This window comes from Acipenser ruthenus, chromosome 8, assembly GCF_902713425.1.
Source record: "Acipenser ruthenus chromosome 8, fAciRut3.2 maternal haplotype, whole genome shotgun sequence".
Classification (NCBI taxonomy): Eukaryota; Metazoa; Chordata; class Actinopteri; order Acipenseriformes; family Acipenseridae; genus Acipenser; species Acipenser ruthenus.
Genome location: NC_081196.1, coordinates 53310375 through 53326162, shown reverse-complemented (window position 1 = coordinate 53326162; position 15788 = coordinate 53310375). Strand labels below are relative to the sequence as shown.

The following is a 15788-nucleotide window of genomic DNA, read 5'->3' as shown; positions in this document are numbered from 1 at the left end:
AACACTTTACAGTATCTGTATTCCTAATAAAACAATACAAGAAAAAAAAACTCTAGCAGTATGGTTCTTATTTTATACATTTTATTGAGTAAAGTAGAAAAGTATATATACATATAGAGAGAGAGAGAGAGAGAGAGAGAGAGAGAGAGAGAGAGAGAGAGAGAGAACAGAAGGCATTCCTTATGCTCTTCAATCATACAGCCATTACATCAGGCCATTTAAATAATAACTGATATTAAATAACAAAAAACAGAAAACCTGATTTAAACCACACTATTGTACTGCAAAAAAAATGTGAACTGTAATGCATTCAAAGCATAAATCAAACATTTGTTTTTTTTGTTCCCTTATACAAGTTTTCCCATAGTATTTTTGCAGTTCTGCCATGCTTTTCCATGGTTATTCTTTGCATGTATCATAGTTTGCCCTGATGAATAGCAATACCACAGAATATGAGGATACCACTGATATGACACAATGCCACTTATTACCACAGTAGTGTTCCCTGTGTGTTCAGACATGGAAGACTATGAATTTCTTTTGAATCAGATGCCCAAGCTTTACATTTGTACTTTTTCAGAGGAAGATTGTTCAGATCGGAAGATTGGTAAAGTCCCACCCTTTGTTCCTAAACATTTTTAACACGAGTCTTGTTTGTTCATGCTATAAAGCAGCTTTACAATTTATCTGTTCATCCTGTTATTGTTTTGTTTTGTTTTTTTTATTAAGTGTGCCCAATTATTTTACCCCTGAATTTCACTCCAATTTGAAATGTCCAATCATTTTCCCCCTCACTGCAGTAATTCCCCACACAGCTCAGGAGAACTGAAGGTTCAGTGGGTGTCCTCCAATCCCACGACCGAGCCAACTTCCTCTTCTACACCCAGGAACTTGAGAGCGGATGACAGTGAGCTATTGGCCTCTGAAGGACAAAGGCCAGCTCACTGGACGCCTAGCCAGCAGAGTTCGCTGTAGCATGATGAGGAGAAACAGTCCCTGCTGGTTTTGCCTCCCTAACCCACAGGAGCACCTCAGCCAATGCGACGCTCCCTACGGAATCCCCAGCAGAGACCAGCTACTTCGCACAGCCAGGACGCCATTACCAGGTGAGCCACTCAGGGACTCCTCTGATGATTTCAAATAAAAGATTAGTAAGAAGTTAGTGTTCTTTTTTCCTTTATGCATCCGTCAGTATAAATAATTATTGTGATTCCGAACTCCGTTGTAGATTTCAACAAAGATATTTTATTCAGTACAGTCAAACAGCTGGGTATTCCACTTTCCCTAAGCACAGGTCATAACATAATCAACAAGACAATACAATGTTGGGATTTAATATAGCTTCTCTTAGACATCACCCCTTATTTCTTAACCTATCAGAATATCATTAACCACGTGGGTTCCCTTTTGTTTTATTACCTTAAGTGATTGTAACATCAAAGCCTGTTTGATGTTCCACTCAGGAAACCCTGATGTTACAAAAGATAAGGAAGGAAGGAGATTGTTTAAGCTTTTGAAGGTTTTAGCCTCCAAAGTGTTATCTCTGACGAAGCACAGGGTCCCCTTTTAAATTGCCATGTGGTGCACTTCAAAGCTTTCCTGCTCCAGTAATTAACCCAAGCTGTCTTTTAACTAACTAACTAACTAAAACCCAAATACTAACAATCTAAAACTAAACAGTTAATCTTTTAAACTATAATTTCTTAAAGTGCATGTTTCTCCAACACCCTCCATCCTCTTCTTCATGTAATTAGATTTCTCTAGCAGTAGTATTCAAAGCATTTCCTGGGTTATGCGCTGCAGATCTTTGGCAGTGGTAGCCAGGCCGTGCTTCCAGTGCAGAGGCAGGGCACTCCCCTGGTGAAGAGCAGCTGCTCCTAGAAGAGCCCCCAGAGCAGCACCGCGGTGGCAGTTTTCTCCTGAACAACGAGAACAAGAAATGCATCAGCTAGGCACCACCCACCAGGTATAAGAAGACCTGGATTTCAGAGGAAAACAAAGGTGCTCCACAGGAAATATATCGATGCTGTAAAAAAAGTGTTATAGGTAAGCTTACCTATTAAAAAAGCCAAAATAATGAACACCTGTCATACCCAGCACCCACTTGAATGTAAACAGGCTGTCCCTCGCAAAAGGTGAAGGAGGACTGCAAATCTCCTGCAGGTGTTCTGTTAGCATTGCTTTCACGTCTGCCCAAATGACTGGTGTTTCTCTATGGGTCATTCTCGAGAATAGGCTGCTCCAGATTTCCACAAGTGGTAATGACTGATGAATGACCAAAAGATCTCCAAAAACAGATTTTTTGGTTTTGTAATCAAATATCGCACTTACCTCCGCAGTTTGTATTTGCAAGGACTCCCCCAGTAAAATCATCAGCATATTGATGGGCCAGGAAGAACATGCAGCTAAGGGCCCCTACAGAAAGTGAGAAAAGGCTTACGGATTGTGTATCTAGAACAGGGGTTTTCAAACATTTTAAGCTGTGTCCCCCTTTCCAAATAATGTAGTACACCCTGTACCCCCATCTGAGATAGGGTCATATAACACAATACAATAACACTTTACAACAAAACGCACAAGCTCTGGAGTGTGTTGTCCTGGATACAATTATTACATTAAATTGAAGCCTCCGTGCTGGTCTCAATCACTACACACACAACCTAGTTTAAAAATGGCAAACATGTATTTTTGTTGATAATAAAAAGATACGTACAGAAAAGGATGCAAAGAAAAGTTTACTATCCATGCATTTCTACAGCTGACATTTGTAATATGAAAATACACTATTGGCATTTTTAAATTCTTGGTGAGTAACGTACAGTACAGTAGGCCTACTGATGCTAATTAAAAATAATAATAAAATGCTCGCCTTCAGTGTGATGGATGTCCCTGCTTGTTATCACACAAAGAACTGACGGCAGGGAAAATTGGAGAGAGCTTTAGTCTCAAGTCATTTTCGGCGTTCAATCTCCGACGGTACTTGTCTTGATCGCCGTGAGGACAGAAAATCCAGTCTCACAGAGGTACGTTGTGGAGAAGGACATCAGAAACTTGACAGCTCGTTTTGACAGGTCCAGGTAATCTTCCATCCTTTGCGCCCAAAAGTCTGCCAAGGGTTTGTCTGCAAACTCTAATTTAAGGCCACCGTGAGAAGAGAGATCTAAAAGTTTCTCCTCCTCACGCACTGACACATGAGGAACTGGGAGACATTCAGACATTTAAAATGGATTGCGTATCCAGGCGTTTGTATTATCCATTTTGGGAAAGTATTTTCTACGTTGCTGGCCATGTTTTTTTTAGTGCTCCACAATGTCAGCTTTCACACCCTCATGTAACTGTATCTCATTTGTTGTGAGAAATTCCTGCAGTGTTCGAAAGCAGTCAATTATATTTCTCTGTAAGCAGCTATCCCAAAACAGCAGTTTCTTGATCAAAGATTCAATTTTGTCATGGGTTTTAAAATTAGTGGCGCTTAAGCCCTGTAAGCCTAAATTAAGCTCATTCAGGGAAGAAAAAATGTCTGCTAAGTAGGCTAATGAAGCCAGGTAGCATCTAACAAGCAAGAAGACAGCATAAAGGGATGGTCAGTGAAAAAAACTTGAAGCTCGCTGTGCAGCTCAAAAAGTCATGTCAGCACTTTGCCACGTGACAGCCAGCGAACCTCAGTGTGCAGTAGTAGCGTTGAATAGTCACTTCCCATATCATCACACAGGGTAGCAAAGATCCTTGAATTTAGAGGCCAAGCCTTGACGAAGTTAACTATTTTTACTGAATTGTTTAACACTGATGTTAAGTCGTCGGGCCTCTCTGTGGATGCTGCAGTGCACCCAGGTGGCTTCTGTTGCTACGGCCTGGATGCGTACCACGACTCCACTGTGTTTACCCGTCACTGATTTTGCCCCATCGGTGCAAATCCCTACAGAGTGGGACCAGTCTAGTTGCAGAGAATAATAGTTTCTAACACGATTCACAAGCTGAGAAAGAACATTTTCAGCTATATCATCTTTCGCAGCAGGTATAATTAAATCTTCTCAACAGTGTGTGGTTTCCCTGTTTTAGCCACTCGGTAACTCACGAGGTATGAAACTCGAACTGCATTTATATTTCCCATGCAAGAATTCGATTGTTTTTTTACTGATTTTTAGCTCTTTCAATTTGTGTTTGAAAACCTGAACCGATTTGTCTTTAAATTGATTGTGTTTAGTCTCTAGATGCCGATGAAGAAGAGACGGTTTAAGACTGTTATTTGATCAAACTTCACAGCATAGGACACACTGGGGATATCCAGCGTCCCCAGTCCATGTAAATCCAACTTCAATGTAACTGTCATCATACTTGCGTTTTCTTGACGCTCTTTCTTTGTCCTGCTCTGTCGCACACTTCCCAGGTTGAACTTGTAAATCATGCAAGGCCTCCTCTGCATTCGCACCGCTACAGCCAGCAGTTGTAGTTGAATCAGCTGAAACTGTGGTTGCACTGGGCTCCTGCTGATCCCTATGTGTTCCACCCTTTGCTAATTTACCAGTCTTGAGCCAACGATCCATATTTTTTCTTCGAATTGAAAACAAATACTCTTAACTTTCACACCAGAGTGCGTAACGGTTTGTAAAAATGAGGCAAAGTAGACCGCAAGGTAACACTTTGGTTTCTGATTGGCCATATGTTACATATGAACCAATAGTAGCCTACTTCAAGATACAATAAACTTTAAATCGGGTCATTGGAAAAAAAAAAAAACATCTCAATTGGCTGGCACGAAAGCACACAGGAAAAGAGGAGGGACTAGAGTTAAGCCAAGTACGGTACTGTATGAAAACCTGCTGTTAAAAGTAGTAACGAAATTAAATTAAAGACAAAGCTTTGTCATAATTTTATAAACTGCAGTAACTGCCCAGCTGTTTAAATATGACATATGTAAACAACAGGGCTAATTTAAATGTTACATTTAATATGTAAATTATCCATGTGTGCGCTGAATGCTGGTTGTCAGCACAGCAGTCTGGTGTTTAATGTTAACCTTGCTCATGATTTATATGTTGACTTTTCATTTTTATAAAACAATGTCTTACCTTTTGTATAACATGCCAGGCCAAGGTATGCAGTGGCAATCTGATAGACTTTTAATCTCTCTTCTGATGACTTAGGATATCTACAACAAGAAAAACAACAACATTTCTACAGGTACCGTCCACGGCAACAACATTCCCACTGGGGAGGCAGCTTAGCCTGTTACGTTATAAAACTAATGTGATACAGAAGACTCTGGGTCTATATCACAGTTTGTGGGTGCTTCAAAACACACTCTATATATTGTGAGACAGCAGGGAGGGGGTTAAAACCTCTCTGCAGTAAAAACATGTGCGGAATGTTTTCTGTTAATTGTTTTATTGTTAATTATCACCTGCACCTGGCTATGATTGTAAATTAGAGCCAGGTGCAGGGTTTATAAGGAGAGCAGTCAGTCTGCTCTAGGCTGCTGAGTAGAAGGAGGCAGGAGAGGTGCTCTGTCTCCGAGTAGCCAGAGAAGAAGTAAGTGCGGTGTGACACCAGTGTGTTTTTGTAAGGACGGGAAAACAGCTTAGCTGTCCCATGTTAGGAAGGGTGTTCCTGGAAGTTGAGTTAGTGCTCCAAGAGGAGCTAGGTGTTTATTTTGCTTTTGTATTTTGTGTGTTTTTGTTTACTTTTGTGTTTATTAAAAATAGCGCACTAGCGCTTAAAACTCCATTTCATTGTTCTGGGTCGTATTTTTAAAGGGGCACGAACCCGAGTGAGTTGTGCTTTGTCACATTTGGTGGAGAATGCGGGCAGAGTGTGTGGGCACCCCTACGACCCAGAAAATGGATTTTAAAGAATTGATCGTAATGATCAATCGTAACACCGCTGCTCAGAAAGAGCAGACAAAGAAGTGGAGACAGGAGTGGGGGCTACCGGATCCGGAGCCGACAGAGCTAGACCTGCTACTCCAAAAGTGGGAGCAAGCAAGAGGTACCCTGCTGACTCCAGCTCCAGAGCCCAGAGAGGAGGAGCCGCCGCTTCCGGAGCCCAGAGGGGAGGAGCCGCCGCTTCCGGAGCCCAGAGGGGAGGAGCCGCCGCTTCCGGAGCCCAGAGGGGAGGAGCCGCCGCTTCCGGAGCCCAGAGGGGAGGAGCCGCCACTTCCGGAGCCCAGAGGGGAGGAGCCGCCGCTTCCAGAGCCCAGAGGGGAGGAGCCGCCGCTTCCGGAGCCCAGAGGGGAGGAGCCGCCGCTTCCGGAGCCCAGAGGGGAGGAGCCGCCGCTTCCGGAGCCCAGAGGGGAGGAGCCGCCGCTTCCGGAGCCCAGAGGGGAGGAGCCGCCGCTTCCGGAGCCCAGAGGGGAGGAGCCGCCGCTTCCGGAGCCCAGAGGGGAGGAGCCGCCGCTTCCGGAGCCCAGAGGGGAGGAGGTGAAAAGCATACCTCCACCACAGCCCCGACCACCACCCCTACAGTCCAGTTCGGCGCCGCTGCGTCCAGTCCCTCACCCCTTGCTCCTGGACACCCTGCCGGTCTTCCTGGACCTCCCTGTGCTGGACCTGGAGCCCAGGAGTCTGCAGCACTGGCCACAGCTCTGCCCCTGGTTACCTGCTCCGCTCTCCCCGAGCACCCAGACGTCGCTGGGCTGCTGCCAGACGTCGCTGATGCTCCCCCTGTTAGCTGCTTCGCTCCCCCTGGGTGATCGGACATCACTGCGCCAGTTCCCAGGGGAAGACCTGTGTCCACTGCGGCATCCTCCAGTGCCCCGGCCTACGCTTCGGTCGGCCCTGTTAGCCAGGTGGGGTCCCGTGTCGCCGGTTTGCGGTCCCTTCCTGGCAGCGCCGGAAGGACCGACCCATCCTCAAGCCCGCCCGTGGAAGAGGGCGGCAATGGACATTGCTGGACTTGAGGCTGGGTGGTCTTTTAAGGGTGGAGGGAGGTGGCCGTGGCATGGCCGGTGTCTTGAAAAGACATGGGGGGGGGATGTGTGAGACAGCAGGGAGGGGGTTAAAACCTCTCTGCAGTAAAAACATGTGCGGAATGTTTTCTGTTAATTGTTTTATTGTTAATTATCACCTGCACCTGGCTATGATTGTAAATTAGAGCCAGGTGCAGGGTTTATAAGGAGAGCAGTCAGTCTGCTCTAGGCTGCTGAGTAGAAGGAGGCAGGAGATGTGCTCTGTCTCCGAGTAGCCAGAGAAGAAGTAAGTGCGGTGTGACACCAGTGTGTTTTTGTAAGGACGGGAAAACAGCTTAGCTGTCCCATGTTAGGAAGGGTGTTCCTGGAAGTTGAGTTAGTGCTCCAAGAGGAGCTAGGTGTTTATTTTGCTTTTGTATTTTGTGTGTTTTTGTTTACTTTTGTGTTTATTAAAAATAGCGCACTAGCGCTTAAAACTCCATTTCATTGTTCTGGGTCGTATTTTTAAAGGGGCACGAACCCGAGTGAGTTGTGCTTTGTCACAATATGTTTTGCAAACAAAAGAAAGCAACACTAAATTGTACACTGCGCCCGTAACCAAAAACCTGGGTTTATGTTATGCCTAAAACATACAACAGTAAATAAGAATTGAACAAATGAAACGCTCACCCACACCTTATAAAACTCATATTGGATTTGCTAATATCACCAGAACAAGGTTCTCCACAGGTTACTACTGGATGTCAAACTGACATTTTTTCAGGTGGGATGTTGGTAGAATTTAGACATGTTTATTGGCCCAAAGTGATCCAATACAAAATCGGAAATTGAAGTTAAATTTGATGATTAATTATTATTATTATTATTATTTTTAAAGCCGGCAATGTAGTCAGTTCAAATTTTCAATTTGCTTTGGTGGACTTATTTATTTATTTTTATTTTTTTTAACTCGAATAGCAAACCAATATACAATCTTACACAATTAAAAAGGCAAAGAAAGGCACAGAAACGGTACTGCCTGTTCAAAGCTCACATTATTACTGCAAAAGCCAGCACACAGTAACTGAGGCGCAAATACAACACACCTGGCTGCCTTCTCCATGTATGGACGACACACATCCCAGGCATCAAGCACCGATGATCTCAGGGCTGCCTCACACTGCTGCTTCAGACAGGCTCCGTTCAACACACTGTGCAGGGCCCTTGCATACAGAGCCACGTACTTATCCACATTTGGGTGTGGGTGTGTGAGCCTGACGACCTCCACTGCTGCTTTTACCTGGAGAAACATGGGAAGAAACAATTCAACAGTCATTTTAGATCTCGCTCAGTCTGCTTTTAGGTTCACTGCTGCAGGCACATGCAGGAATAAATCCAGATGAGGGGATTGCTCCAGTGCCCCTAATGAAAATCCATATCGCAAACAAAATAGACAGGGTGATTAATAAACTAGGTACCATATATATATATATATATATATATATATATATATATATATATATATATACACACACACACACTACCGGTCAAAAGTTTTAGAACACCTCCATTTTTCCAGTTTTTATTGAAATTTACGCAGTTTAATTTCTCAATGTACTCTGAAATTAAAGCATAGAACAAATAAACAATTGGAGATAAAAAAGAAATCATGGAATCGTTTTTTTAACAAAATTTAATCTAAATTTTTGACTCATCAAAGTAGCCACCTTTTGCAGATATAACAGCCGAACACATTCGTGGCATTCTTTCTACAATGGAAATCAAATATTGTTCGGAAAGTTCTTCCCAACACTGTTGCAGAAGTTCCCACAAATGTGTTGCACTTGTAGGTTGCTTTGCTTTCACAATTCTGTCCAGTTCATCCCAAACCAGCTCGATGGGGTTTAAGTCTGGAGACTGTGCTGGCCATTCCATGATTTGAAGCCTACCGTCTTGTTCTTTTCTTCTAAGGTAGTTCTGACATAGCCTAGAGGTGTGTTTTGGGTCATTATCTTGCTGTAGGACGAACCCCTGACCAACTAGGCGTATACCAGAGGGTATTGCATGGTGCTGCAAAATGCTGTGGTAGCAGTTTTGGTTCAGGGTGCCACTCACTCTGTGCAAGTCGCCGACTCTGGATCCAGCAAAAGAGCCCCAGACCATCACGCTTCCTCCTCCATGTTTGACAGTTGGTGTCACACACTGAGGAACCATCCTTTCGCCTACTTGACGGCGTACAAAAATCCTGCGTGATGAACCGAAGATTTCAAATTTTGATTCATCGGTCCATAAGACCTTCTTCCAGTCTTCAGTAGTCAACTGGCAGTGCTTCATGGCCCAGGTAAGCCTCTTTTTCTTATTTTGCCATCTTAGCAATGGCTTTCTTACTGCCACTCGACCTGTCAAACCTGCAGCTCGAAGTCTTCTCTTCACAGTTGAAACTGAGACTTGCTTACTTCGACCAGTGTTAAGCTGTGCTTGAAGCTGTTGTCCTGTGAGCCGCCTATCACGCAAGCTGTTGACTCTCAGAAACTTGTCTTCTGATTCTGTTGTGGCTTTGGGTCTGCCAGACCTCTTCCTCAGTTTCCTCCAGTTTCCAAGTGCCTTTTGATGGTGTAGGAAACTGTACTCACTGACACCTTGGCTTTCTTTGCAATTTCTCTAAAGGAAAGACCTACACTTTTAAGGGTTATAATGGTCTGTCTGTCTTCCTTTGTTAATTGCCTTTTTCTCGCCATTATGAGAGCAATATACTACTTCCTGCAGTACAATACTGTCCAAATAATGCTTAAGAGGGTGTAGTAACACAGTCTGTTCCAACACTGCTTTTATACAGACAGAGGGTTTGTAAATAATCAACAAAAGTTGGGACACCTGTAGGAACTGTTTAGCATCAACTTTCAAGGCTTAATTTACTTCCATTGCTGCAGAACAGCTGTAAGTTGTTAACCCATTACTTGTTCCCTGAAAAAGGCCTTTTTGTATAACTCTGAAATGTACATTATGTTTCAGTTTTTGGTAACCTAAACTTTTATTTTTAACCTCTGGCAGTTTACCGCTTACCTTTGTACCATTTCAGGTTATTCACTGGACTAGTACTGCTTAAATTTCAATAAAAACTGGAAAAATGGGGGTGTTCTAAAACTTTTGACCGGTAGTGTATATATATATAAACACATTACTAAAGAAAATGTTCCGATTGAGGTCCACCATTGTCCTGACATAACACAACACAAGGTGATTTGCAGCTACTGGCATGTGACTTTGCTTTAGCCTACTCAAAAAAACTTCTAATTTTAGTAAAAAAACTTTATGATTTGATTTATTTTATATAGCACATCTGTTATTGTTCAGCAGCGAGTTTCTGTTTTGCAGACTTTATTTTCACTTTGATTGATTTGAAGCCTACTACACAACAGTGTCATCTGCCCATTCACTTCTGTGTAACAGATAATAGTTTCCTGTGTGCAGCACAGAATGTGATAGCAATAGCAATAACACAGTACTTATGAGAACATTGGATTTTTGTATTATTATTATTAAAGCTATTACAATACCTAGTAGTAAAACTAAGTGGGTTCCCCCTTTGTTTATCCAAAAAGTCCAGGGATGGAAATAAGACACCCATCGCATAGCAGTATAATAACACATTCCTGATTTTACTATGAGTTTAATAACACATATCTGAGCTTGTTTCCTATTCTGTACACTGGGGCTAATCAAGCACATATCAAAACCTGGAATGGACGAAACTGCTATGCATTGGGAGTCTTATGTCCATCCCCAAAGTCATAAGAGTACTTACAGCCTCGCCCTCATTTGATCGAGCAGACAGGAGAATAAAAGGTATTCCCATGGGAAGACAGCCTATTGTATCAAGCTGGCTATCGGCGTACGACAAATTCATCTTCTGTCGGTAACGCTCTTCAGCAAACTCTAGAATCTGAAACAAAATTTTAGGGCAGACAATGGGACTGAAGTTTTATTCATGTAAATGCAACAGCTTGATGTTGGTCATGAACTGGCAACCATACACTCCCCAGTCAAGGGCAATAACCTCTGCACAATACAGCCAAGCTCATTTGTATATATTTCTTATCACCTGCACAGATCAATAATCCTTGACCACAGTACATCACTAGCAAACATGGCACTGCTTGGTTACATATAAAACAATGGTATGGCTAGCTCCCAATGGTGTCACATGTCTGAAAAAATGTACTTGGTTCACTGAGACCAATGAGATTAAGGGGTACTCCCCTGCCCCCAAAAGAATGAGAAACAGGTCCTTTCATCTTAAAAATAGCTAGACTAAAATATTACAATCTTGCCCTAAATGTCAAATTTATATATATGCAAGATCTCAACATATGCATGTTCTATTTAAATGCTAAATAATTTTTGCATTAACCAAAAAAACTGTTTGAACTGTTTTTAGCTGTTTACTGCAATGTGATCGTTTGTGCGATCGAGTTCCATCTTTGCATGTTTTTCCTGCATATTTTTTGAATAATTAAGTCAGACATCTTGCCTGGGGTATTCTTGCTATGGAGATGCACACACATTCCATTTCACATGCAAACACAAATTATTTTGGATGCAACACAAGCATGTTCCCTTGACATTACGAACATTTACAAATTAAATATTTTACCATGTTAGCTGAGACTGGGCAACTTTCACGCCAATCAGCAAAAAAGGACCTATGGAAGGATTCAGCATAGGTGTCCTTATGAGTGCCTGGTGTTGTCATAAAGCGGACATACTCAGCAAGAACAGTAGCTCTAGCGCCACCTTCGCTTACATTCGAGAATTTGCCATCTATGAGAGTCCGTGCTGCTCTTAAACCACAAAGAGCATTCAAAGTATTGTCTCCAGGCTGCATACCTTTAAAAAAAGAATATTCTGGCACTGTAAAAGACATCAGTACTGGTGCTGGAATAGGTGTGTCTTCTGCAAGGTTTTAAACCTTGCATTGTAGTTCAGCAAGTTATTAGTATCCAAATGTAGGTCTAATGTATGGCAATGTATTTGCGATTGTTGATCCTGATTACTTACTATAGCTTTAAGACAAAATAATAATTATATTTATCAACAAAAAGTGTAGGGTTAAAGGTGTCAATAAGGTTGATTTTATTTATTTTTTTAAACAAAATTAATGAAAATTAAATTTACATTGAGATCAAATTTCAATACCTCTATTAAAAAGAGCTGCTGTGTGTTGTGTCTACTGTGTATAACTCTTCATTCAAATGATCCATTTCAGTGACACTAGAACCCAACATTTGATAAAGGCCACTGCTCTACAATAAACCAGTTATCTGCTCAAACATACCTTGATGGTAATGAACACATTCCCCAGACCTTTTCCAGAACTTCAATTTGTCATGAAGAATGATGTTTCCAACTACTGGTGCCTGGCTACCTTGGGACAGGCTTGTTCGACCACTACCAGCTTAACAACAAATAAGAGAAAAATGAGTCCTTTAACTAAAAAACATTACACTTCTGCAACAATCATTTTAACTGATGAAAACACTCACAAAATACCTTGTTGTCTCCTTAATTGCATGGCAAGGTGGACCACACCAAATTTCTCAGAAATGTGGCTAAGCGCTTTAACAAAGAAGCACTGTGCTTTTAATTTTTATTTTTTTTCCCTCAGCACTTCGGTTGCATGCACACTGTGTCTAGTGGTGCTCTGAGGATTCATTTTCTCCAGGTTGCTTCTGTAGTTCGAACCCCCGTGGATTCAGGTTTAATGATAAACCACTTTACGTCAGCTCTGATCGAATCGATTCGGAATTCAATTCTACGAAGGTGGAAATCAAAGCTCTCCCCACAGCAAGTGTCCCCCTGTATTATTGCATTTATTTATTTTTAACGTGGGTGCTTGTGAAAGACAGCAAGGGGCAATTCCACTGCCTACAGTCAGGCAGGCACCACGGCATAACATAAAGATTAAAGTTGGGCTGACCTGCGGATACCAAACTCCATTGAGCCATATAGGAAAGATATGACTGTCGAGTTAGCCACCGGTGCCTTCTAGCACCCAATTTTTGTTACTACTCAGATCATAACATTGTATCTGGGTCCATTAGCCTGGCCTTCCTTATTCAATGTGCACATTTATTCTGCTTCCTGTTGTCTCAACTGTCATCACAGCCAGATTTTGAAGTTTATCCTTTAAATACTCAGATGTATATTATATCAACTGCAAATGTGACACTAGAGACCACAGAGGTGGTACCTGAACTGGAAAGGCTCATGATGCTGGAGGGGTGTCTGCTTTTAGGGGCCTGGTACCCGGTTATCCAGCCATTGAAGTCTTCCTTAATGTTGTTTACCACGTAATACCAATGTACAGGCATCGACATGGCATCAGCTATGAACATACCCCAGAGGGCCTCTCCTGCAGCCTTCCTCAGTTCAACCATCTTCAAATGTTTGGTAACCTTGCAAGAAAACCAGGATAAACAGTCCACAATTATGAAGTAATGCAAAACCAGGAAAATAATAATAATAATAATAATAATAATAATAATAATAATAATAATAATAATAATAATAATAATAAACACATTTACAGAAAGGTCTGCTGTAATTTCAGATATGTTACACTCACTTATCATTTGTGGTTGATTTGCTTCAGTTGCTATTTGAAAAGTGTTTCCCATGGGTACTGCAAGACAATCTGGACAAAAACTTGCATTTGCAATGTGTTTAAGCAAATATGAGGCAACCTACCCCTTTTAGATTTTATAACAAATATACCTGTCTATTTTGAGAGCCTGCAGGGGGTGGTACTGTAGACCAACAGCACCACTTGCCTTTTAGTCAGCGCAAAAGTCGCTGCTCATTAAAGCAGTACCTGTTTCACACTGGCAGTGGCAAAAGAGCCACAGTTATCACAGTGGTTAGCCGTGCGACTAAATCTAGCCTACATTTCCATTTCATAACTGAATTAAATACACATACGGTGCACATTGTATTACTAAAGGTTATTAAATAGGAATGCAGCGACACAAGTTAAATAGCACTGCCAGGGCTTAAATTATCATGGAGTATCCACCCGCCCCCCCAAAATGGGAAAATTTAGAGCAATTACATATATTTTATTTTATACAAAACCAATTTGTTCAACGGGTTTTATAAGCATTTCTTACATGTTTTGCTTATCTGTTTCCTTAGCCAACTAGGAAATTACATAAAAGTACAGTAATACCGTAGACAAGGCGAGCAAGGCGGCCGCCTAGGGGGCCCACACCTAAGGGGGCCCCGCACGCCTCAAAAATGGTATGAGTCGAAACAAACAGTTTCGCGAGTATTATGTCGGCCCCTCGCAAGTACGAGTCGGGCCATTGTAAAAGAAAAATAAAAAATATGAAGTAATTTAAGTCAAGCGGCAATAAGGCGCTCTGCTGCCGTATCTAGACAAACCGCCAAATAAAAAACTCCTTCCGGAAGCAAATTAATCCGATTCACACTCTTCACAATAATCATCTACAAAATATTGATTTCTGCAAACCATGCATGTAACGTTACCACAATTGCACTTTCTGACTGACAAAGTTGACGTATTTCCTCGTGTGAGTGTACCCGATCATAAGAAATGTATTTTTAAAAATGCAACATCTGAGTGTTAGCTGTCCGATAGGCTAATCAATAGCCGGTCCCTCTTTACACTACACCGAAGAAAACCAAGACACGGCGCAGGACAGTGCAGCATCATCTTTTAAAGCTTTACTGGAGACTTTCCTTAAGTGAGTAGGCTACTATTAATCTATAATGAAATCGAGATTGTGTGTATTAAAGTAAGACGGACCACCACACCAACGGTATGAATAGGTATCTGCGACAAATTAAATGTTTGGAAGTACGCTCATAAATGCAGTGTGGTATAAAATAAAGCTGCTTCTTGACTAGAATATTCAGAACACAACGGCATGATGTTTTGTTGGGCATATTGTTTTAGTGTAATTTACATTCCCATTTTTAGATAACGGAAAAAAAAGTTTTCATAAACTATTGCTGACAGTGTTCCAAACCTATCTTATTTCAGATCTGTTGATAGTAATGAGTTTTTTCAATCACGGCAAAGCAAATACATTGAATCGTTTACACAGCAGTTAACGCTACAGTTGCACGTGATACAAGCACACGGCACTGTTCTCCGTATACTGTCTGTACCTAAATATTTTCACTTGTAATAATTGCCATGAAAATAAATTGCTACAGTTAGTTGTCGTGAAAATAAAATGTTCATAATTACTTATAGTAACGTTGTATGTTGTACTGTTTTCACTACAGAACAGCCTCCGGCAAGTCAAAATGCAGAAATAGTTACCTGAGCTCAGCTCCGGCTGAATTTAAGCCCTGTCTACATTTAAACTTTATGATGTGTGTGTATGACAAGATTAAAACACACAACTGTATATATCATTGGTTCCAAACAAACTGCTGTTGACATTTATTATTGTTATAATTAAAAATAAATAATAAGCACGTGCCACTATGTAACAAAACATCTTCTTACCTTACTTAAAGCAGTGAACCCTTCCTGGTATGCATTGCACCAAACCTGCCCGTGTTCACTGGATACACACAGACAGACCTCTCAAGGGTTGCATTAAAAAAACACCTTATATAACTTTCACCTTCGATGTTACAAAACAAACCAGGAAGTATACACACAACTGGTTGACTGGATACACCCAAAGTTACTAGCATTAAAGGACTAATCTACCAGCACCGCGGCTCACTACTACACTTTACTAGGGACTATCGAGTATGGGACTGGATTTGTTTGCATGCCCTGTGTAGCGAGATTTCGTTTTTTTTTTTTTTTTTAAGTATTATTATTAGTATTAGTAGTCGTAGTCGTAGTTTACGTGTGTGTGTGTGT

At 41.6% G+C, this 15788-nt stretch overlaps 1 protein-coding gene across 10 annotated transcripts in view; it reads right to left on the bottom strand.

The window, feature by feature from the left end:
• Window positions 1-705: 705 nt before the first annotated feature.
• Window positions 706-15788, bottom strand: part of LOC117406651 (uncharacterized) — a 15344-nt gene continuing 261 nt past the window's right edge. Inside the window, exons 1-10 of one of the 10 annotated variants that reach the window (XM_034010850.3) lie at window positions 15420-15787; window positions 13509-13577; window positions 13134-13338; window positions 12219-12338; window positions 11538-11770; window positions 10689-10826; window positions 7990-8183; window positions 5070-5149; window positions 2332-2415; window positions 706-1919 (exon numbers count right to left, since the gene is read on the bottom strand). In XM_034010850.3, coding sequence (XP_033866741.3) covers window positions 1774-1919; window positions 2332-2415; window positions 5070-5149; window positions 7990-8183; window positions 10689-10826; window positions 11538-11770; window positions 12219-12338; window positions 13134-13320 — 1182 coding nt within the window. In that variant the 5' untranslated portion in view covers window positions 13321-13338; window positions 13509-13577; window positions 15420-15787 and the 3' untranslated portion in view covers window positions 706-1773. Of the gene's footprint in view, window positions 1920-2330; window positions 4821-5069; window positions 5150-7989; window positions 8184-10688; window positions 10827-11537; window positions 11771-12218; window positions 12339-13133; window positions 13339-13508; window position 15788 lie in introns of those variants that run through there. The other 9 variants (XM_034010849.3, XM_034010855.3, XM_034010848.3 and 6 more) reach the window with 9 other exon arrangements.